This window comes from Mesoplodon bidens (genome assembly GCF_964165515.1).
Source record: "Mesoplodon bidens genome assembly, chromosome: 19".
NCBI classification, from domain to species: domain Eukaryota; kingdom Metazoa; phylum Chordata; class Mammalia; order Artiodactyla; family Ziphiidae; genus Mesoplodon; species Mesoplodon bidens.
The window spans coordinates 50843913-50867306 of record NC_138179.1 but is presented as its reverse complement, the minus strand read 5'-3'; the positions used below and the strand labels follow the sequence as shown (position 1 = coordinate 50867306).

The following is a 23394-nucleotide window of genomic DNA, read 5'->3' as shown; positions in this document are numbered from 1 at the left end:
TACTGAGTACTGCAAATGTGGTTCCTCTGAACTGAGATGTGCAAGTGTAAAATTCATACTGGATTTCAAAGACTTGGTATGAGAAAAGAATGTACAAGATCTCATTAATATTTTTTATATTGATTACATGATGAAATAATATTTGGTTAAACTGGGTTAAATATATGATTAAAACTAATTTCACCTGTTTCACTTTTTAATGTGGCTGCTAGAAGATTTTAACTTACGTAAGTGACACATTATTTCTAGCCTCTGAGATGCTGCTGTCTGAGCCTAGTCCATTTTAGAGCGAAATAACCAATGTTAAGAGACCATATGAGTGGGTGAATTAAGGGTTACTCTGCCTTCCATGAGGAAAATGGATACAGCATTGCCCTAGAAGTTAGGAGATCTGAGTTCTGGTCTTGGATTTTCTGGAAACATTGTGTAGACTTGGACAAGCACTACTGGCCTCCAGGCATCAATTTGCCCATCCATCAGGCAGTTGATCACTGAGGTCTGAAAGTGTATGAGATTAAGTGGCTAAATGGCAGAGAAAGGTGGGGAAGCCTCGTGCAACAGGACTTGTCTTCTGTTAGGCTCCAGCCTAACACTAGAGCTTCGGCTAAGAGGAGGAGGCGGCAGAAATCACAGACTAGACGCCCCAAACCCAGCGCGGGGACCGTCGGCTTCCTCGGTCGACGTCACTGGGGCGGGACGGCGTCGTCGGTCAGGTCCCCGCTCGAGGCGGAAGCGGCTCCGAAGGTCCCTTCGGAGAAGGAGAGTGCCGGGATAACAGAGAAGCAAGTAATCCCCGAGTCTCTTTGAGCCTCAGATCTCACTAAACCACCCTTGGCCACACTCCCTTTTATTTCAGCCGTAGAGCGTAGAGGAGCCGGGAAATAACAATGTCCAGAGCTGAACCTCAGCGCGGCTGCGCAGGGCATATGCGCATCCTCGCCGAAATCCCGGCGATTGTCTATGACGTAACTTCCGGCGTGAGCGGCGAAAGCCGGGAGGACGAGCGAGAGAGGGAGCAGGCAGCAGGTACAGGCAGCGGGCGGGCGGACGGACGGCACGAGGGGAGGGAGCGAGAGAGCAGTGAGTGAGCCAGCGAGGGCGGTCGCGTCCCGAAAGCAGCCGATATTCCCGCCTACCTCTGACCCCCTCCCCGGAGCCCACAGCGCCTCCGGTCTCCAGCGGAGCGGACACGGCCCGGCCCGGCCATGGCCTCGTTGCTGAAGGTGGATCAGGAAGTGAAGCTCAAGGTAACGGCACCGGCCCGGGCCTCCTTACCCCTCGCTTCGATCCCCGAGCAGTCTGACCGGCTCCCCACTCCCCATGGCGTCTTTGTCTCCCTGGGGACACCAGCCCTGAGCTTCCGCTCGGCTCAGCCCAGCCCCCCACTCCCGGGACAGCATCGGGGGAGAGGATAATATGGGATGGCCTTTTGTACCCCGTCTAGTAGTGGAGAGCCCGGGGAGACCTCCGCGGACACGTGGTGGACTTAAGTTCTTTAGGCCAGTGACAGCTGGAAGTCCCCCAGCCCAGCAGCGTCCCCGCCTCCGGACGCTGCTGCTGCCCCTGCCCTTGGCATCAGGCCTGCCTCGTATCCTGGACCAGGTTTGGATGGTGGTTGACAACGTTTGTGAGCTCACACCTCCCCCACCTACCTGTCTTTTGTCTGCTCTCAAAGTCAGATAGCTTCAGACACAGGAAGGGAGGGAGGGAGGGAAGACAAGCGGGTGCTGCCCTCAAGCCCGGCTTCCCTCTCCTGAGATGGAGAAATGGATCCTCAGAAAAAGAAAGTATTTGCAGTCTGGGGGCCTCTCAGCTTCTCATACGATTACAAGGTGAGGGGAAGACAGTTGGATTTGGGTTTCCCCATCCTGCCCATACTTCTGTTGCCAGGTAGTGACTTACTCGTAGTGAATTGCTTTCTTTATTAATTTTAGGTTGATTCTTTCAGGGAACGGATCACAAGTGAGGTGAGTGAAATAAATAGAAAAATGAGTATTGGTTAATAGTCGGGAGTTCCCCAGAGGAGAGATACCTGTAGAGACAGACCTTCCCACAGTTACTAATTCGGTTGTATTTTCCCTCATCTTTAGGCAGAAGACTTGGTGGCAAATTTTTTCCCAAAGAAATTGTTAGAACTTGATAGTTTTTTGAAGGTGAGAGACGCTTTTCTTTTCCTCAGATTCCCCCATTTTTTTGCCCCCGGTCTTTCTGTCAAATGGGACAAATCATGTGTTAATTCTGTTTTGTTTTGTACTGTAAAGCGCTCTCATTTCTTGCCCTTTAAATGAAATACTTCTTTGTTCATCTTGAAAAAACTAACGTTTTGGGGGTGGGCTTCTCTCTTTCAGGAACCAATCCTAAACATCCATGACCTAACTCAGATCCACTCAGACATGAATCTCCCAGTCCCTGACCCCATTCTTCTCACCAATAGCCATGATGGACTGGACGGTGTAAGTGTCCTATATTTATCTTTGTGTTTGGAAGCAATAGGTTCTCTGTTCTTTATTCCCTGCTCAGTTTGAACATATACAGAAGGGACAGTGGGATTTGGATCTGGGAATGAGGATTCTTACAGATGTTATGACTAAAGTACACCCCCTTTAGATCCTGATTTTCATTTGTAGCATGAAGTGAATATGTTAATGTTACTCTGTTAGAGTGAGTTTAAAAATAGGACAAATAGCTACAGGTTCCCTCAGGTGATCTGGTCTGTCCCCAGGACTCTAGGCAAGACTTTTCTTATTCGTTTCAGTGTCTTGAGTGTTGTTATGGAATGAACAGTTCTTCTTGCTATGTAACTGCAGTCCTAGTCTTTGTGTATCTTTAGTGCCTAGTCTTTATCAGCTATATATCCACATTTTATTATAACACTGATGACACTGTACTGTATTGTTCTTTGTCTGCATTACTGTCTCATTGATAGAACTTGCAATTCTGGAAAGCAGAAACTATCTTAATTATCTTTGTATCCCCAGCACCTAGCATTGTTCCTAGTACATAGCAGGTGCTAAATACACGTTTGTTGATTGAACATTGCATTTCTTTGTGGAACCAGCAGATTTGTACTTATTCCCTTAATTATCCTAACTCTGCATTCAGTGCTTCATTTTTCCTGTTTTTTATAGTATCCCCCCTGCCTAATGGCTCGATTTTTAAATTTTAAAAATTTATTTATTTGGCCGTGTCGCACGGCTTGTGGGATCTTAGTTCCCCAACCAGGGATGGAACCCCGGCCTCTGGCAGTGAAAGTGCCAAGCCCTAACTACTGGACCACCAGGGAATTCTCCCTAATTGCTTAATTTGTTATATTTCTTGAAAGGTTGGTCTTCCCAACTAGAGTTTAAGTTGCTTTGTGGCAAGAATCTTTTTAATTAATTAATTAATTAATTAATTAATTAATGGCTGCGTTGGGCCTTCGTTGCTGCATGCGGGCTTTCTTTAGTTGTGCCAAGCAGGGGCTACTCTTCTTTGCGGTGCACAGGCTTCTCATTGTGGTGGCTTCTTTTGTTGCAGAGCATGGGCTCTAGGCGTGTGGGCTTCAGTAGTTGTGGCACGTGGGCTCAGTAGTTGTGACTCGTGGGCTCTAGAGTGCAGGAGTTGTGGCGCACAGGCTTAGTTGCTCCGTGGCATGTGGGATCTTCCCGGACCACGGCTGGTACCCGTGTCCCCTGTATTAGCAGGCGGATTCTTAACCACTGCGCCATCAGGGAGGCCCCAAGAATCTTCTCTTAAAGCCTTGTATGTGCTTAGTAAATTGTGTGTAAATTAATAATGGGGTTGAGGAAGGGATTAAACTTGCTCGAAGGGTAGCTTATGGTGGGGATGTAGGTGTCAAGCAGGCTAATTCCCATCTTTTTGTGTCTTTAGCCCACTTACAAGAAGCGAAGATTGGATGAATGTGAAGAGGCCTTCCAGGGTAAGAGCTCCCTTCACTACACCCCACCCCAGCCTTTCCTGGCCTGCAGCCCTGAGTTGCAGGATGAATCTTGTGTTCTCCTGGCCAGGAAGCAGGATCTGAATTTATTTCCCAGACGTTAGCATTCCCAAGTCCTCCAAGCATTGTCATTTAGCACTGTAAACCTAAATTTCCAGTTAATAGGGAGGGTTTGTCTTAGTGTGGACTGCCAAGGGAGAGAGGTTGGAGGTGGCTACACATCACAGATTTTTCACAGAAGTCACAGTTCCATATCATTTTTTCCTCTTCAGTAATAGTTGGTACATTAAGTCTATAGAGCATGTTTTTTTTTTTGCTGTACGCGGGCCTCTCACCGTTGTGGCCTATCCCGTTGCGGAGCACAGGCTCCGGACGCGCAGGCTCAGCGGCCATGGCTCACGGGCCCAGCCGCTCCGCGGCATGTGGGATCTTCCCGGACCGGGGCACGAACCCGTGTCCCTTGCATCGGCAGGCGGACTCCCAACCACTGCGCCACCAGGGAAGCCCCCTATAGAGCATGTTTTAATTTCTTTATTTTTCAGAGTTTTGGGATACTTTAGACACCCATTTGCTAATCCATGTGTTCTCTTTTTTTGATTTCGTTGGGGGTGTCAAGGTTTATAGATAGAGTTGTGACAGATAAAAGGCAGAGGTCATAGCATCTCATGGGTCTGGGAAAGAGAGAAAGGGGTGGAGTGCTATGTCCTACCTTGCATCCAAATCATTTAACCTTCCTCATGTCCCTGTCAGGAACCAAGGTGTTCGTGATGCCCAACGGGATGCTAAAAAGCAACCAGCAGCTGGTGGACATTATTGAAAAAGTGAAGCCTGAGATCCGGCTGCTGATCGAGAAATGCAACACGGTGAGGCAGGGGCTGACCCCGAATAGCCTGGCTTGAACTATGCAAGATGATGGATATGGGGCTGGAGGCGTGGAGATGATATGGGAATTGGAAGTCTGTCTTGGCTCCTGTGCTCCTGACATCTGGCCCCAGCAGCATGAATTGTATACTTCATGGCTTCAGTAGAAAAGGCCAAGGTCCTCATATGTACATTTTGGTCTCCTCACTCTCCAGGTCAAAATGTGGGTACAACTCCTGATTCCTAGGATAGAGGATGGGAACAACTTTGGGGTGTCCATTCAGGTAATGTGCTTGCATTAGGAACTGGAGAGGAAGGTTTGGGAGATAATCTCATGTCCCCTGCTTTTCTGTTTTCCCTTTCTCTTTGGTCTGCCTTGGGGTGATATGGAAGTGACTTTTGACTCAGTTGTTTTTTCAGGAGGAGACAGTTGCAGAGCTAAGAACTGTTGAGAGTGAAGCTGCATCTTATCTGGACCAGATATCTAGGTAGGGCTGCTTGGGCTTGGCCCAGGAACTGGGGGCTGACGAGGGGGTAAGCACTGTCCGGGGTCTCCTGCAGCTTCCTCCTCTTCTCTCTCCTTCCAGATATTATATTACAAGAGCCAAATTGGTTTCTAAAATAGCTAAATATCCCCATGTGGTAAGTAAGGGTTTTGTAGGCCGAGGGCGGAAGTGGTAGGACCGGGAGGAGCGGCTGTTCCTGGGAAGAGCCATGTGGGGACAGTCAGGCTTTGGGAACTAGCCTTTTCTCCGCCCCACTCTCAGGAGGACTATCGCCGCACCGTGACAGAGATTGATGAGAAAGAATATATCAGCCTTCGGCTCATCATATCAGAGCTAAGGAATCAATATGTAAGTAACCTTGGTCCCTGCCCACAGTTGCTCTGGCTTCTCTTAGTTCTGGTGACCATTTTCTTGCCACTCTCTGGGGGTTGAGATGGGGGGCGGGGGGTGGAGGTAAAATGAGTGGAACAAATTCTGCCCATTAGCCGAGTGATGAGAGCTATGAGGTCATTGAAGGTATCTAGCTGGGCATCTCCCTTCTTTCTACCTGGATGGGAAAGGGCACAACATAGAATAGGGGTGAAGATGTGGGCGTTAGAGTCAGGCTTAGGTTTAGAACCAGTCCTACTTGTAATGTGTGGCCTTGGGCAAGTTTAACCTCAAACTTCAGTTTCTTCAACTCTAACACATTAAAGGACCCAGTGCAATTCTTGGTATGTTAAATGCTCAGTAAATGTTATCTATTAGACTCTTGGGCCCTGGATATACCCAGGTGTGCCTGGGGTATAAGAGAGGTAGTAGGGTGAGTGATGCAGATTCAGGTGAGTGAGATCCGGGTTATGTGAGTGAGTGCTTGGGAGTTTGTGGCGGTTTTATTTATTTTCCTAGTGAGGTAGGGGTACAACAGACATGTGAGTCCCTGATCTCTCCTCTCCCAGGTCACTCTACATGACATGATCCTGAAAAATATCGAGAAGATCAAACGGCCCCGGAGCAGCAATGCAGAGACACTGTACTGAGGCCAGGGCCAGGGCCAGGGGACTCTGTGAGTCTGGCTCAAGACCGACATTGCCTTGGTTTGTTACATGACTATCGTGATGGGGAAACTGGCTGGAAGTAGTAATCACACCTCTCTCTGTTTTTAGTTAGAGTCTAATGAAACTCTCATGTAGTTCTGTGACGTGTTTACCTCTTTTTTCAGGCCTCAGGAACTCTTCTATTTCCTTCCCTAATACCCCACGCCCCCCGTCCTAATTTCTGGAGACATCCAGATTTGTGTACACAGGATGTTGGCACAAGAATACTTGTGTTTTTTCTCCCTGGCTCCCTCCTGTGTCTTGGGCTTTGTATTTCCCCTCTTGATGATTAGTTGGTTAGAAGCTGAGGGAACTGGAAGGAGAGTGCTAGGTGTTTTGTAGGAACTGGGGTGGAGTGGGGGGGGGGGACCAGCTCATTTCTTCCTGTTGGGAGGTTAGTGTCCCTTGACACTGTGGGACGTTGCATCCTCCCTGGTGATGACTTCGGGTTTCCCATCTATATACATTGCACCTTGAACCTGATCATGACAAGAAACACCTTAGACCTTCTGCCAAGTCTCTAGCTGCTTCAGATGTTTTTATAACTAGGATTTTCACATACACATATGTGCGTGATATACACACACGTACACACATGCAGCACGTACATGCCTTCCTACTCTGTTACTTGATGCCCTCCCCTCCCCCCAGCCCTGCCCACCCCCCAAACCCTGTCTCTGACACACACACACACACACACACACACACACACACACACACACACACACACACACACACACACACACACACACACACACACACACACACACACACACACACACACACACACACACACACACACACACACACACACACACACACACACACACACACACACACACACACACACACACACACACACACACACACACACACACACACACACACACACACACACACACCCCCCCCCCCCACCCATGTGACTTAGTCCTCATCCACCAGGGCCCATTGTCTCCTGATATTGTAGCCTCTTGGTGCCCGAGGCTGGTGAGTTGGAGGACAACTGAAAGATGAGAAGCAGGGGTAGTGGGTTCCCCTTCCTCTGTGACTCGGGTCCTTTGGGGCATTTTTGCAAAGGCTGGTCCTCTGAATCCCGGTTTCCTCTTCCCAGGCCAGTTGTAAATTGGGGTGGGGGTCTCTGCAGCTGTGAGGCCAGATGCTGCTGCTCCTACTGGGTTTTCCCTTTGGGAAAAAATGTTTTCTTATTTATAGTATTGTGCTTCCAGGGAAAGCGGTCACTTGTGTGTATATGTGTGTGCATGCACACACATGCATGTACACATTGTGTGTATGTGGAAATCTGCTGGGCAAGTCAAAACCATAGAAGAGTTGCCTCTTATCTCTCAAATCTTCCAGAGATGTCACTTGTTACAGCTTTTGTGTTAACCCTCATCAACCCCCACTTTTATTCTCCCACTACTGGAGAGTCTGCTGGTGATTCTCTGTGTCTGTTTCTGACTTTTATTCTACCCCCGTCTCTGTCTTCCAACCCTCAATCATATTTCCATCTGGATGCATCATTTTTCCTCCCAGTATGCTATAGAGAAGGAGTTAGGATGCTGTCTTCCCATGAATAGTACTCAGTAACAAACCAACTGCATTTTAGTTGGGCAATGCCCCTACCCACCCTTAGACCCCTTCCAGCTAAAACCGTTCCGTCTGCCCACCATGTGTTTCTCAGTTTCCCTTTTTGTTTGTTGGATTGTTCCCATGTCCCTCCTCCTCACCACCCTTGGATCGTAATGTAAAATTCTTTTACCATGTCAAGAAATTATTAAAAATACAGGTACTTTGACCTCTTTCTAAAGCTGCAGACCCTGATGCGATGCTCTGGTGGCCTGGGACATACCCACACTTACTTGTGTGCACATTGGGACACCCACCTCCGCATATACCTCCAGCCACCCTATTGGGTGTCTTTATACCAACTGAGCTGCTTCTTTTCTCTGGAATAATGGAAAGGCTGAGGCTTCTGCCTACCAAGAGGCAAGGGTGGGTCCTTCATTTGTCTTCAGTCTGAATTAAATGGAAGTTAGCTCTTCCCAAACCTAAGCTGCCTTCTACCCTCACAAGATCCCAGCTCCTTCCTTCCTTCCTTCCTTCCTTCCCTCCCTCCCTCCCTCCCTCCCTCCCTCCCTCCTTCCCTCCCCAGTGATACCCATGAACTGCCAGTAGAGGCTGCTCGAGTTCCGTCTGTGGGGAATCACCTGGTTCCAGGCACACCCGATCCCGTCCTTTTCTTTGCTCTATACTAAAAGTTCCTTCTGAATAATGTCTTAAGTTTCTTGCGGAGATGCCAGGGACTCCTGGTTTTTGGTTTTCAAATGAATTGGAGGGCTACCTAGGACCTTAGCTCCCTCTGAAATAAAGTTTCCTTAACTTCCACCTTGCAGAGTAGCATTCTGGTATCCAATGATTTGGTATCTGTTGTCTCTGCAAAAAAAGATTTAAGGTCTTGAACAGTGGAGGAACATCTGCTCTATTCTGTTTCAGAGATCAGTACCAGTAGCTGACAATTTTTGGATGCCTACCCCGCGTCAGGCTGTTAAGCACGTTACGTGCCTGATCTCATTTACTCTCCATGAATCTCTAGGGTAGTGTTATCCCTTTTTTATAGGTGAGGACACTGAGACTTAGGATAAGTAACTCCCCTCAGGTCACACAGCTTAGGGACCTGCGATTGGTGTACAAATCGGACTGCTGCGTCCAGGCCTTCACCACTCCTTTCTCACCGACTAGATGGCAGAGGCCTGAGACTACAGATCAAGGGCTTGGTCTTAGGCATCTGGCAGAACACAGTGCTTACTGCTGAACTGGGCAGTTGATCCTGGAAATACTGGGGGGGAGTGCCTGCCAGGAGGTAGGAGAGTGGACAGTTAGAGTGGTTGCATGTAGTACATGGGACTTGATTGGGCGTCTGAGATTTGCATACTTCCTCAGACCCATTCTGGGTGGAAGGTAGAGTTTAGTGTATATACAAATGCCCTCTAATCTGGTCTAAATGATGGAGATGGGTAGTGGGTACTGACCGTGCTGCTGGGAGGAGTTCAGGGATGGGGAGAGGCTATGCACGTGGAAGTAGTACCTTGAGCCAAACCACAGAACAGAAAATTGGAGCAGAATTATATAAATCAAGGTCAGAAATTTCCCGTCCAACCCACAGGGTGGAGTTTTCACTATTCCTGTCCATCCTACTGAATATAAGCCCTGATTTGATGTCAGTAAGTAGAAGGAGCAGCTGGCGGGACTCACTTCAGCTCTCGGCATTCACCATGGACCTCAGGGTAGTCCTCGTGTTCCTGGCACTGTCCCTCATTACCGTCTTTGCCCTGGCCTATGTCTTGCTGACCAGCCAAGGTAGCTCCAGCCAGCCTCCCCGCTGCCCCTCTGTATCCTACAGTGCCCAGCCCTGGACACACCCTGGCCAGAGCCAGCTGTTTGCAGACCTGAGCCGAGAAGAGCTGACGGCTGTGATGAGCTTTCTGACCCAGAAGCTGGGGCCAGGCCTGGTGGATGCAGCTCAGGCCCACCCCTCAGACAACTGCGTCTTCTCAGTGGAGCTGCAGCTGCCCCCCAAGGCTGCAGCCCTGGCCCACCTGGACAGGGGGAGCCCCCCGCCTGCCCGGGAGGCACTGGCCATCGTTTTCTTTGGTGGACAAGCCCAGCCCAATGTGACTGAGCTGCTGGTGGGGCCGCTGCCGCACCCCTCCTACCTGCGGGATGTGACTGTGGAGCGTCACGGGGGCCCCCTGCCCTATCACCGACGCCCCGTGCTGGGAACTGAGTCTGCCCAGATGTGGAAGCATTTGGAAGAGGTGGAGCTCCCCAAGGCACCAGTCTTCCTGGCTTCCGTCTTCAACTACAGTGGCTCCACTTTGGCAGCTCTGCACGCCACCCCTCGTGGCTTGCGCTCAGGGGACCGTGCTACCTGGATAGCCCTCTACCATAACATCTCAGGTGTTGGGATTTTCCTTCACCCTGTGGGGCTCGAGCTACTGCTGGACCACAGGGCCCTGGACCCTGCCCGCTGGGCTGTCCAGCAGGTCTTCTACCTTGGGCACTACTATGCAGACTTGGGTCAGTTGGAATGGGAGTTTAAGGCTGGCCGGCTGGAAGTGGTTAGAGTTCCTCCACCCCTGCCAGTTGGGGCCTCATCGCTGCGATCGCGGGTCTCCCCAGGTCCTCTTCCCCCTCTTCAGTTCTCACCTCAGGGCTCCCGATACAGTGTGCAAGGGCACCTAGTGGCGTCCTCCCTTTGGATGTTTACCTTTGGCCATGGGGTGTTCAGTGGCATGAGGATTTTTGATGTTCGGTTCAAGGGTGAGCGAGTGGCCTATGAAGTCAGTGTCCAGGAGTGTCTGTCTGTCTATGGTGCCGATTCACCCAAGACAATGATGACCCGATACCTGGATAGCAGCTATGGACTTGGCCATCACAGCCGGGGCTTGGTGCGGGGAGTGGACTGCCCCTATCAGTCTACCATGGTGGACATCCACGTATTAGTGGGCAAAGGGGCAGTCCAGCTGCTCCCGGGGGCTGTGTGTGTGTTTGAGGAGGCCCAGGGACTACCCCTCCGCAGGCACCACAATCACCTTCAGAGCCATTTCTATGGTGGTTTGGCCGGCTCGGCCCTTGTCGTCAGGTCTGTGTCCTCTGTAGGCAACTATGACTACATTTGGGACTTTGTATTGCACCCAAATGGGGCGCTCGAAGGGCGGGTCCATGCCACGGGCTACATCAACACAGCTTTCCTGAGCGGGGGTGAGGAGAGCCTCCTCTTTGGGAACCGCGTTGGGGAGAGAGTGCTGGGGGCGGTGCACACGCATGCCTTCCACTTCAAGCTGGACCTGGATGTGGCAGGTGAGTGCCCAGGGGATGAGGATTGCGAGTTGGGGTGGGCCAGAGGGAAGGGAGACCCGCACAGCAAGCCGGAAGAGGCAAGAGGGTGGCATTCCAGCACCACAATTTATTGTGGCAACAGCAGGGACTGATCTGAGTGTATTCAACTGCAGTCAGCCTAAATACTGGGCTTACTGGGTAGTTGGCAAAAGGTAGAGAGGGTTCCCCCGCCCAGCCCCTCTGACCCGCTGCGATTGTGAAACCAAATGTGATGGCTGCACTGTACTAGCTGGCTGCCTTAGCCTGTCTGTGGGTGGTGAACTTGCCCTGCCTGTCTGAGGCTGGACACGGCTGGAGTTGGGGCTCCGAGTTCTTCCTAATTCTGAGAGTCAGTGGAGGTGGGGAAAGCAGGGGCCTGAACAGAGATAGGGAGTAGTCTGTCTAAAGAGCTTCTCAGAGTGGAGGTGGTCCGGGGGCCTGAGGAAAGGAGGTGCTAGCTGGGGGCTGCTCCACAGGTTTTAAGACAACTGAGGATACAAGACGGGGGCCCCATCCGCCTCCTGGGGAGGACCATCCCATTCCTGCCAGCACATGTCATTACAGTGGGCTCTCTGGTGACATGGTAGGCATGCAATAGGCTTGCTGCAAGTGTAGAAAGGGATTTCTCAAGTAGGGCTGTAAGCACAAAGGGGACTTAAAGCTCCTGACAGATTTTTGTCCAGAACAAAATAATTAACTTATCAAGTTAGACTATTAGGCCCAGAAAGAAAATTAGGAATCCATCAGACCCTCTCCATTTTACAGTTACGGAAACTAAGGAGGGTGGGGGGAGATGGGTCAGGAAGTGGCTGCCCAAGTATAATGCACTGTAACTCAGCATATTTCTTGTGAAACATTTCCATATTCTCTTGAGTATAAAGATGGCGTGTGTGTGCTGTGCGGGTGGAGGGGAGAGAGCTAAGAAAACAGCATGATTGAAATGCTATTTTAAATCATGCATTTTAACTAGGTTATTCTTTGACATATTTGGAATATGACTATTTTCTGACTTGAAGTTTTCTTTCCAGCATTTTGGCATTGAAGAGCCTTGTCTTAGGACATAAATAACATTTACTGGACCAGCGTGCAGCACAGGCTGGTGCTGTGGGCTAGAGAGTCTGTGTCAGGTCCCTGCACACAGGACAGCTGGCAGGGACGCTGGCTTCAGGGGGGTTCCCTGTGTGCCAGCACATTCATATGAGTCATGCCAAAAGGAACTAGCAGTCCAAACCTGCAGAAAGAGTATAAGTGTTCCAGGGATCCCCCAGACAATTTAAAGATATAAATCTACTTCCTTGTAAAAAAGACAAAGTGATACCTGCCATATTGAGAAAAAAATCAAAGTCTGAGCCAGGAGGAGTATGCAGGGCACCACGGAGGGGGATTGGGTTTTTCCAGCCGGCTTCTCCAAGACAAATATCCCTTTCATAGTTAGAAGAACGTTATTAGCCACCTGTGTGTGCTTTTCCATTTATAGAGCTCAGCCACAGAACAGCTTTTCTTATGCCCATTGTAGCGATTCACCAAGTGAGAATCAGAGAAGCAAATAATTGGTCCAAAGTCTGTTGGGTAGACCAGTGCCAATAGAACTTTCTGCAGTGATGGAATGTTACCTGTCTGATTTGTCCAATATGTTAGCCACTAGCCACGTGTAGCTATTGGGCACGTGGAATGTAGATAGTGTGACTGAGGAACGGAATTTTTAAATTGAAAGAGCCACTTGTGACCGGTGGTAACTGTGTTGGGCAGGGCAGGTTCAAAGAAGGCGGGCCAGCCCTCAAGTCCAGACCTGGCTCCCAGCACAGAGGGCTCTCTGATGAGCTCTGCTGTCCTTTGTCAGGCCAGTGCAGGGGGCATCACGGAGAAAACAAGGGACCTGTCTCACCTGCTGTGGAACTCCTCTCCCTCCCCTCACCCTGGCAGGGCTGAAAAACTGGGTGGTAGCTGAAGACGTGGTGTTTAAACCTGTGGCAGCCCCTTGGAGTCCGGAGCACCAACTGCAGCGCCCACAGCTGACTCGGCAGGTCCTGGGAAGGGAGGACCTGACAGCTTTTTTCTTGGGGAACCCCCTTCCCCGCTACCTTTACTTGGCTAGCAACCAGACTAATTCCTGGGGTCACCAGCGCGGGTACCGAATCCAGATCCACAGCCCTCTTGGCATACACATGCCCCTGGACAGCGACATGGAGAGGGCCCTCAGCTGGGGGAGGTGAGGAGGGCCCTGGGCACTGGGTGGTAGGGAAGGACTGGTCCCCTTCCCATCCCAGCTCTTGAAGACCCCAGCTCACTAACCTCGGTCATTCACCCCTGGACCTCTTCTCAGATCCAAGTAGATATGGGACGGGAATGGTCTCACACAGAATCTGATCCAAAGGATTTCTGGTCTGGTAAAGGCCCTTGACATTTTCTGACACCACCTTCCTACAACGTTCCTGGTCAGATACCAGCTTGTGGTGACCCGGAGGAAGGAGGAGGAGTCACAGAGCAGCAGCATCTATTACCAGAATGACATCTGGACACCCACTACGGCCTTTGCTGACTTCATCAACAATGAGACCCTCTTAGGAGAGGTTGGTAGCCCTAGGGGCAGAGGAAAGGAGCTCCCCTAAGCCTGGTGTCTTGGCTGCCCGGCCCCTGGCTGTAGGATGGAGGGAATGGTAGGTTTCCAGTTCTTAGATTAGGGGCCAGGGAGTTCCCTGATGACCAACATGGGTCATCTCTCCTGGGGGTGAGATTAGCCCTGGGACCACCCTACAGCTTCTCACATGGATTACCACACCTGTTACTTGGGCCTGCGGCTGGGCAGAGGTGGAAGCAGGGCTGAGACTGGAGATTGGGGATTGTGGCTGGGGTGGGGGGTTCTCTGGGTCTCGCCTCCAAAGTCTCCAGCTCTTCCTCTTCCTGCAGGACCTGGTGGCTTGGGTTACAGCCAGCTTCCTGCACATCCCCCACGCTAAGGATGTCCCCAACACAGTGACTCTGGGGAACAGAGTTGGCTTCTTGCTCCGACCCTATAACTTCTTTGATGAGGACCCCTCCATCTTCTCCCCTGGCAGCGTCTACTTTGAGAAGGGCCAGGATGCTGGGCTCTGCAGTGTCAATCATGTGGCCTGCATCCCCCACCTGGCGGCCTGTGTCCCGGACCTGCCGCCTTTCTCTTACCAAGACTTGTAGCCCTGAGTGTGTGGTGGGACATGGGCGGGGCGGAGAGGGGGTGCCGAGACATGTACCTTCCTCTCTGTTCCCACGTCCTGCTCCCCTGACACTCGACCCTTGGGAAACCGCCTCCTACCACGTAAACCCCCATATATCCTTTGGTTAATTCTTATTTCCAGTTCATTTTTTTAAAATGATGAATTTATACAAATGACGTTGATATTAAAAATACTCAAGCAAAAACACCACAAATCCTACCACTCAGAAACAGCTAGCATTCACATTTGGTGAATGTTATACCAGACATTTCTTTAATGCATGTGCATTGAAGTGGAAGAATAGATAGAATTTTGTAAAAACTGATGGTGTGTGTAATTTATAATAAAAAGTGTTACAAGACTTTTACTTGAATTTCTTCTCTTTGACTTTTGAAGTATCTAGAATCCCCCAGAGAATATTAAGGACTCTGGCCAAGGAAATTAGCCATGGAGGAGAAGGGGCAAGGGGGACAGACCTGGCCAAGAAATGCTGCTTGGGAAGCTGAAGAGCTGGGGGTGGGGTTTCCTTGGAAGGAGGACAACAGTTCCAAGTTGCAGGAAAGGGAACATCTGGCCCTGAGAAATGGGCGCTGGGGAAAGAAGTGGGGCGGAGGGGAAAGAGGGGCTGCCTCCTCCCCGGCATTTCTGTGCATGTCAGTGCATGTCTGTGCTCAGGCTGCTCAGCTGCAATAGTTTGAAATCCCCACCACCCCTTCCTCCTACCCCAGCGCTCCCCTGTTCCCACCCTGACCCAGAGAGCAGAATGTGAGTTGGAGCCTGGAACACAAAGCCATGTAAGGTCTGTGGAAATCACTGCCGCCCTGCCTTAGCCCCGCCTCCCAACCCCAGCCCGCTCCGCCCCCCTCCCCAGCCTTCCCATGCTCTTCCCATCCTCAGTCTCCATTGCGTCGGAATACTGAGAACCTCAGCCAGAGTCTAGGAGCCCCCAGTACAGGGAGCAAAAGAGACCTGAGAATACAAGTCTCCACTTTGGTTCAATCCTCTGTCTCTACGTTCATGGGACAATGAACCAGAAGACCACCCTGGTGCTCCTTGCTCTGGCTGTCATCACCATCTTCGCCCTGGTGTGTGTCTTACTAGCTGGCAGGGGAGGAGATGGTGGTGAACACAGCCTGCCTCCCCTCTGCCCCTCCGTATCACCAAGTGCCCAACCCTGGCCACACCCTGGCCAGAGCCAGCTGTTTGCAGACCTGAGCCGAGAAGAGCTGACGGCTGTGATGAGCTTTCTGACCCAGAAGCTGGGACCAGGCCTGGTGGATGCAGCTCAGGCCCACCCCTCAGACAACTGCGTCTTCTCGGTAGAGCTGGAGCTGCCCCCCAAGGCTGCAGCCCTGGCCCACCTGGACAGGGGGAGCCCCCCGCCTGCCCGGGAGGCACTGGCCATCGTCTTCTTTGGCGGACACGCCCAGCCCAATGTGACTGAGCTGGTGGTGGGGCCGCTGCCGCACCCCTCCTACCTGCGGGATGTGACTGTGGAGCGTCACGGGGGCGCCCTGCCCTATCACCGACGCCCCGTGCTCACGCGAGAATACCTGGACATAGACCAGATGATCTTCAACAGAGAGCTGCCCCAGGCTGCTGGTCTCCTCCACCACTGCTGCTTCTACAAGCACCAAGGAGGGAACCTGGTGACCATGACCACAACCCCCCGTGGCTTGCAATCAGGGGACAGGGCCACCTGGTTTGGCCTCTACTACAACATCTCAGGGGCTGGGTTCTTCCTGCACCCCGTAGGTTTGGAGCTTCTGGTAGACCACAAGTCTCTGGACCCTGCTCGCTGGACCATCCAGAAGGTGTTCTTTCAAGGCCGCTACTATGAGGGTCTGGCCCATCTGGAGGAGCAGTTTGAGGCCGGCCTGGTGAATGTGGTGGTGGTCCCAGACAACGGCACAGGTGGGTCCTGGTCCCTGAAGTCCCAGGCGCCTCCGGGTCCGGCTCCCCCTCTGCAGTTCCATCCCCAGGGCCCCCGCTTCAGTGTCCAGGGGAGTCAAGTGGCCTCCTCACTGTGGACTTTCTCCTTTGGCCTCGGAGCTTTCAGCGGTCCAAGGATCTTTGACATCCGATTCCAGGGAGAACGGCTGGCTTACGAGATCAGCCTCCAAGAGGCCTTGGCTGTCTATGGTGGAAATTCCCCAGCAGCAATGCTGACCCACTATATGGATGGCAGCTTTGGCATGGGGAAGTACTCCACGCCCCTGACCCGTGGGGTGGACTGCCCCTATCTGGCCACCTACGTGGACTGGAACTTCCTTTTGGAGTCCCAAGCCCCCAAGACACTACCTGATGCCTTATGTGTGTTTGAGCAGAACCAGGGCCTGCCCCTGAGGCGACACCACTCAGACTTTCATTCCCACTATTTTGGGGGCCTTGTGGAGACAGTGCTGGTCTTCAGATCTGTGTCGACCTTGCTCAACTACGACTACGTGTGGGATATGGTCTTCCACCCCAATGGGGCCATCGAAGTCAAATTCCATGCCACAGGCTACATCAGCTCAGCGTTCCTCTTTGGTGCTGCCCGAAGATACGGAAACCAGGTTGGGAAGCACACGCTGGGCACCGTCCACACTCACAGTGCCCACTACAAGGTGGATCTGGATGTGGGAGGTAAGACATCCTGGCGGAGGCCAGGATTCCAGTAAAGGGGGCTGAAGGGTTGTCTCTGTTTGCTTTGGGTTTGATGGAGGTTTTCCAGGAAAGGAAGATCTGAGCATGAGTATATGTTTTGGAGTTTCATGCTTCCTCTTTTGCTGGATGGGAGAGAGTTGGCTGCTGAATTTTACTGAGATTTTAGCTCATTGGCTGGGTACAGAGCTGCCACCCACCCTCCACATGACCTCATCAGAAAATCTTGGGAAACAGCTAAGCTCAGAGAAGAGGCAGGATCCAGGCTAAGGGTCCCCTTTGCCCTCTTCCCTCCCTGGCACTTATATGGGTCCCACTTCAGTGAGGCAGCCATTTGCTTTTCAGCTTATCTGTGTCTGGCCTGCAGTGTAGGTATTGGGGAGGATCTGTTTGCATTCTGCAGAGTCCCTGGCACCTGCAGGCCAATCGTGGAACGCCCCCGGGGTATACATTTCCCTGGGAGGTGGACCTTTCTCCTCCCTGAGTTTCCATCTCTGGGCACAATACACTTAAGTGTGAGGGGTAGAGTGGATACTGTGGAATAGTCCAGATAGTTCCTGGAGTTGGTGGTCACAGAGGGCCAAGGGTTACATGATGCCTCGGAGTCCTGGTCATTTCACGGTCATTCCCCACATTGAGTTCATCACCAGATTTTTTTCTGCCTCTGAAATATCTCCAACCCCTCGCTTGGCCCCGCTACTGGCCCCCTGTGGGCGCCAGCCCTCTCTTTGCTGCTTCGACTCTTCTTCCTCTCAGATCCATGGTTCACCCTGCGCTCAGAGGGACCTACCAGCCCATGCCAGCCTGCTCCCTTACACACTGCCCACTTTCCCCATCACCTATTGGATCCCCATCACCTATAGGATCCCCATCACCTATAGAGGACAGCTACTGCCTGCCTGTCACATTCTTCCCTGTGCTGCTTAAGACACACACCCGCCCTGTCCCTGGACATGCACACCACATGTGACAGTCACGCTTCTTTGCTTTTGCTCCTGTTTTGCCCCTGTCTAGAATGCCCTGCCATGTCATCTCTGCTGGTGACATCCTCTAAGGCCAGGCTGAAAAGTGGCCCAGGAAGCCCTCTATTCTTGCCTGTACCTGTGTTCCTCTAACCTTCAATCTTGAATGGGCTCCTCTCACACTACAGTCCCTTCAGGGCTCGGCCTTTCTGGGGCGTCTGTGAGAGCAGGAGGGTAAGGACGTTGTTTCATTCATCAGTGTGTCCCCCGTGCTGAGCACAGGCCTCTCCACTAATGAGTGTGAAAGGATGAAGGAATGATATCCTTGAAGAAATATGTCACAGGGCAACAGGTTTGGCTGAAAGATTGGGACATCTTGGGGAGAGGGGAGAGAAGCAGGGGGCACACTCAGTCTGGCTTTCTCTTTGGCCCCCACTCTGAAGCCAGGTGGGGACAGTCCAGAGGGGGCGGAGCAGCTGCATGACCAGCCCTCCCTCCCCCCTTCCCCCCACCATCTCCACTTCACCCCTGCAGGACTGGAGAACTGGGTCTGGGCTGAGGACATGGCTTTTGTCCCTGCGGCGGTACCCTGGAGCCCTAAGCACCAGATACAGAGGCTGCAGGTGACCCGGAAGCTGCTGGAGACGGAGGAGCAGGCCGCCTTCCCCCTGGGAGGTCCCTTCCCTCGCTACCTGTACCTGGCCAGCAATCACAGCAACAAGTGGGGGCACCCGAGGGGCTACCGCATCCAGACAGTCAGCTTTGCTGGGGAGCCCCTGCCCCAGAACAGCTCCATGGAGAGAGCCTTGAGCTGGGCAAGGTGGGTGATGGGGTGCGGTATGCGTGTGGGGTGGGGGAGGGGATGAGAGTGAGAAGGGAGTGTTGGGAGGGGCAACTGGGCACTCAGTTCAAACTGTACACGAGGTGAGTGAGGTAAGAGCTCAAAAAGGATTTCCTGGTTATCCAAAGGCCCACAGTGGATACATGGTCCCCTTGGAGGGCTAAAGCCCAGGTGGGAAAAGTCTTTTCTGTTTGGGAGGGGGCATGTTGTGAAATGGAAAGGGATGAAAAGGAGGACATGGAATGATGTTGGGCCACCCACCAGGGTGGCGTCAGAGTGACTGTGTGAACGAGATGGGAATGCTGAGGTCCATGGGCTCGGCTCCCTTCCGTGATGATCAGGCAGCAGGATGGGCTTAGTGACCATGGAGGCCTGACCAGAGCATCTCTAGGTACCAGCTGGCTGTGACCCAGCGGAAGGAGGCGGAGCCCCGCAGCAGCAGCATCTTCAATCAGAATGACCCCTGGGCCCCCACCGTGGACTTTGCTGACTTCATCAACAATGAGACCATAGCTGGAGAGGTCAGCCGGCTGTGGGAGGCTGAGGGAGGGGTTCGGGGACACAGAGATGAGCCCCACCTTCTCTCGGGGAGGTCCCTGAAAACCATCTCCCCAAGGACGGAGCTGACTCCTGCCTTCTGTGCTTTTGTGGATCTGATCATTACCTGCTTGAGGGAATCTTCCCAAGCTGGAAGTTCATTTGCAGACAGTGGCTGAGGCTCCAGCCTGTCCTCAAGACTCTACAGCTCTCTAAGTCTCAGCATTGTGGACTGTGTCCTTTTTTTTTTTTTGCGGTACGCAGGCCTCTCACTGTTGTGGCCTCTCCCGTTGCGGAGCACAGGCTCCGGACGCGCAGGCTCAGCGGCCATGGCTCACGGGCCCAGCCGCTCCGCGGCATGTGGGATCCTCCCGGACCGGGGCAGGAACCCACGTCCCCTGCATTGGCAGGCGGACTCTCAACCACTGTGCCACCAGGGAAGCCCAGGGACTGAGTCCTTTAAGGGCCCCAGGACTCAGGAGGGCTGGAAGTGACCAGGGAAGACCACATCTCTTTTATCTAAAGCTTCTCTGTTGCTGGCTTGACCATTAAAGGATTAATTTCCAAGTTAATTTCTGCCTCCCAAACCCTGATCTTCCCTCCTCATCCTCCTTCTCTCAGAGTTTGGGAGCTCTCATTGAGTCAGGGGAAAGGAGCTGAAGTTGCCCGTGGGTGTCATCATTCCTCTGGGGGTGTGTAGGCTGATGGTGATGTCATGGGGAATGTCAGAGATGGAGGGTGCAGGCTGGGATGGGGGGCAGGTGTTGCTCCGAATATGAAATTGACCATTTATGCGTTGATTTCTGGACTAGTAGGAAAAATGTTTGAAGACTTAAAATCCTCTTGAGCAAAGGTGGGCTGCGAAAGTGAATCCTGGGAGAGGCGGACGTGCCCTTAGTAAAGCCAGACCTCATGATCCTCTTTCTTCGCCCCCATTAGGACTTGGTGGCCTGGGTGACAGCCGGTTTCCTGCACATCCCCCATGCAGAGGACATTCCCAACACAGTGACTGTGGGGAACGGCGTGGGCTTCCTCCTCCGACCCTACAACTTCTTTGACCAGGACCCCTCCTTCGATTCTGCTGACTCCGTCTACTTCCGGGAGGACCAGGATGCTGGGACCTGTGAGGTCAACCGCCTGGCTTGCCTCCCCCAGGCTGCGGCCTGTGTCCCCCACCTCCCTGCCTTCTCCCACGCGGGCTTCTCCCACAACTAGGTGGATGGGGAATGTGGCTGGGACCCCAGGGCCAGGGAGTGTGGGGGAGGGGAGGGGATGGGCACTGGGCAGGGCAGCCTATGTCTTCTCCCTCCTCACATCCCGGGGGTCTTCTTTCTCCCATCGTCCTCCCTTCCCTCCCCCTCCCTTCTGGGAGCATCCTGAGTCTGTGATGCCTGACACAGGGGGCTCTCAGCTCTGTTGACCCCAGACCTGCTGAGTTCCTCTTGCAGAGAGGAAAGGAATGGCCAGCCAGGAGCTTGGAGTCATGGTTAAACTTTCCAGAAGACTCCTGTTTTTGGTGTTTTTTGTCTTGTTTCCTTTTATTTTTGCTATCTGGGTTTCCCAAATCTTCTTAGCCATCCCAGGTTTCTCTTGAGACTCCTGAGTCCTCACTTGCGACGTGAGGATGGGGGGCTCTGCTTTGGGGGTAACCACCAGAAGCCAGTGGGGCAGGGTTCCTGCCAGGCCCGTGAATCTAGGAATCAAGCTGGAAGGGGCTCTTTGGCCCATGTCTCCTTCTCTCTCTCTCCCCTCTTGCCTAGCCTCCTCCGGCTCCCACCCCGTTCTTATATCCTGGGATTTCCCTCCCAGCCCTGAGGGGATGTTACCCAGCCCTCATTTCTCACCTCTGGTCTCCTCTCCTGGTTCTAGGCCTGTGGAAGTCTCAAAATGCAAGGGACATCTAGTTTGAGAGGACAATCCCCGTCTGTGTCCCTGTGTCTGGGAGCTGCCCCTACCCCCAGTCCTGGGGCAGGATGTGTTTCCCCACAGTTCTTTCTGCCCATGTGTATAGGCGCGCCTTGCATTCTCTGGCAGAGGATGGTCATGGAGACAACAGCAGCTCAAGTGAGCACTTTAGATGGCTTTGCGGGGGCAGTGGTAATGAGGAGCGGTCATTTTGTGCCAAGTCTGTGCGTGACCAGTGCCCTCTGTGCTCTGCAGTAGCCAGTGTGGGAGGCTGGGTGGACACCAAGGATGAGAAGCAGGAAGACCAGGGACTCCAGTCATAGGGCCAGGGGTTCAATCACGTGTGAGCATGCAAATGAGCCAAGGCCTCTGGGGGTGGAGCCTCCCTGGCAGGCTGTCCCTGTGGAGGGGTGGGTGGGAGCAGTCTGGACTGGGGGTCCCTCTACAAATAGCCAGAGATAGGAAGCAGCAGAACTGTCATCCCTACAAGACTGATTAAATAAATTCTGAGGCAGCCTTGCAAAGCAATACTACACAGCTGTAAAACTAATTATATCTCTTTATAGGGAATCATCTTCCAGTGAACAAGGAAAGGCACAGAAGTGTGTATAGGGCACCTCCATTTGTGTTTTACAGGGAAGGATCATATAAATACATATTTTCCTATCTTATAGATGCATATTCGGAAGACACGGGTAACCCTGGTTGCCCCTGTGGAGGGGAACCAGGAAGCTAGGACAGAGGAGGGAGGAGACTTAGTACTATACACCCTTTTGTACATTTGAAGTGAACCATGTGACTGTATTACCTATTCATTTATTATTATTCAAATAATAAATGGGCCCAAACAACACCTGACTTCTTTTTTTAAACTGACTGGTCTTTTAGGAAGGGGCTGGGGTAGGGGGGAAGGGTAGAGGGAGTTAAGAGATAGCCCCAGGGACTCAATTTTCTCAAGCATTTGAGACCCAGAGAAATGGGCGTGGCCTCTGGTAACTGCTTTGCCTCCTCTTGCCTGTAGATCTCCAAGAAAATGTTAAACCTCAGTCAATGTCTCTTTTGCTCTCTCTCACTCCCTCCCCCTGTCTCTCTCTCTCTCTTAGAAGTGGGGGCGATGAGAAGCCCTGGGGAGGGGTGACTTCTGCCTGCTGGAAGCCCAGGCCAGGCTAGGAGGTGAAATGCAGGAAACAGGTTTCGGCCACTGCTCAGCTTCTGACCAGAGGGAGATCATATCCAGGGAGCACAGACAACACAGAAGCGTCTGCTACCTTCTGTCCTGCCCCAAGCCCAGGTTCACTTCTGGGTCAGTAGAACAGCAGATGGAGACGAGTTAGTGAGCTGGAGAGAAACTAGGTTCCAAAGAACAGAGAGAAAGACTTCAGTCAGGAGGGAGGGCCAGCGATGGCGGGATGAATTTATACCACAGGCTGGGGTGGAAGCCAGGGTGACAGAGGACAGAGAGAGATTGAGGACAAGGAGGGACTGAAGACTGAGACCGAGGAGAAAAAGGCGTGTTGTGGCCACCGTGGCTCTGATACTGAGTTTATGCTTCTACTTTCTCTGACCTGAGTAATTTCACTTCTCCATCACATGCTTATGATTTTGTCTCCACCTCCTTCTGGCTCCTGTTTACGGTCACTTGCACAACAGTCAGTGTTGGAGGGAAAAGGAATAAAGGAATGCTGGTGTCCACCCCTCATCCCATCCTGTTTTTATAACATGACACTCATTGCCTTGAAACCCATCTCCAGACCAAGAGTGTGAGTGTTTGCAAGCAGTGAGTGTGCGTGTGTGTGTGAATGCTCGCTCACAAGCTTTGACCTGAAAAGGGGACTGTGGTGTGTCTCTCAGTCACATCATGGAGATGACAACCCTCCATGGAGATGACACGGAGATGACAACCCTGGCCCAGGCGTCAGTGGACAGGTAGATCGTGAGCTCATCAGCCCAGCTGGGGTCGGGAGGGCTGCAAGGTGGACCTCCAGCCCCCTACCCCATCCGCTGTCTTCCTAAACCCCTGAGGCTGGCTGGATTGTTAGCCTCAGACTTCTGGT

General features: G+C 52.3%; 3 protein-coding genes across 3 annotated transcripts; all 3 read left to right on the top strand.

The window, feature by feature from the left end:
• The first annotated feature begins 968 nt into the window (after positions 1-968).
• On the top strand, positions 969-6484 carry PSME3 (proteasome activator subunit 3). Its single transcript, XM_081220658.1, has 11 exons — positions 969-1247; positions 1935-1967; positions 2091-2153; positions 2349-2453; positions 3871-3919; positions 4688-4800; positions 5014-5082; positions 5219-5286; positions 5386-5440; positions 5566-5652; positions 6243-6484. Exons 1-11 carry the CDS (start codon positions 1206-1208, stop codon positions 6321-6323), a joined length of 765 nt encoding a protein of 254 aa, XP_081076784.1. The 5' UTR covers positions 969-1205; the 3' UTR covers positions 6324-6484.
• Positions 6485-7190: 706 nt separating this feature from the next.
• Positions 7191-14778, top strand: AOC2 (amine oxidase copper containing 2). The gene is made up of 4 exons (XM_081220161.1): positions 7191-11240; positions 13182-13467; positions 13699-13828; positions 14166-14778. Exons 1-4 carry the CDS (start codon positions 9434-9436, stop codon positions 14430-14432), a joined length of 2490 nt encoding a protein of 829 aa, XP_081076287.1. The 5' UTR covers positions 7191-9433; the 3' UTR covers positions 14433-14778.
• A 581-nt stretch (positions 14779-15359) lies between these two features.
• Positions 15360-20799, top strand: LOC308607750 (amine oxidase [copper-containing] 3). The gene is made up of 4 exons (XM_081219966.1): positions 15360-17077; positions 18592-18877; positions 19290-19419; positions 20375-20799. The coding sequence occupies exons 1-4, from the start codon at positions 15478-15480 to the stop codon at positions 20648-20650; spliced, it is 2292 nt and encodes a 763-aa protein (XP_081076092.1). The 5' UTR covers positions 15360-15477; the 3' UTR covers positions 20651-20799.
• Positions 20800-23394: the final 2595 nt, after the last annotated feature.

Bases quoted from the DNA above. Each gene is read 5' to 3' on its own strand.
- PSME3 (XM_081220658.1), top strand. From the start codon at position 1,206: ATGGCCTCGTTGCTGAAGGTGGATCAGGAAGTGAAGCTCAAG. The intron at 3,920-4,687 runs GTAAGAGCTCCC...TGTCCCTGTCAG, and splicing joins ATGTGAAGAGGCCTTCCAGG to GAACCAAGGTGTTCGTGATG. The intron at 5,083-5,218 runs GTAATGTGCTTG...TTGTTTTTTCAG, and splicing joins ACTTTGGGGTGTCCATTCAG to GAGGAGACAGTTGCAGAGCT.
- AOC2 (XM_081220161.1), top strand. From the start codon at position 9,434: ATGGGGAGAGGCTATGCACGTGGAAGTAGTACCTTGAGCCAAACCACA. The intron at 11,241-13,181 runs GTGAGTGCCCAG...TCACCCTGGCAG, and splicing joins GCTGGACCTGGATGTGGCAG to GGCTGAAAAACTGGGTGGTA. The intron at 13,829-14,165 runs GTTGGTAGCCCT...CTCTTCCTGCAG, and splicing joins ATGAGACCCTCTTAGGAGAG to GACCTGGTGGCTTGGGTTAC.
- LOC308607750 (XM_081219966.1), top strand. From the start codon at position 15,478: ATGAACCAGAAGACCACCCTGGTGCTCCTTGCTCTGGCTGTCATCACC. The intron at 17,078-18,591 runs GTAAGACATCCT...TCACCCCTGCAG, and splicing joins GGTGGATCTGGATGTGGGAG to GACTGGAGAACTGGGTCTGG. The intron at 19,420-20,374 runs GTCAGCCGGCTG...CGCCCCCATTAG, and splicing joins ATGAGACCATAGCTGGAGAG to GACTTGGTGGCCTGGGTGAC.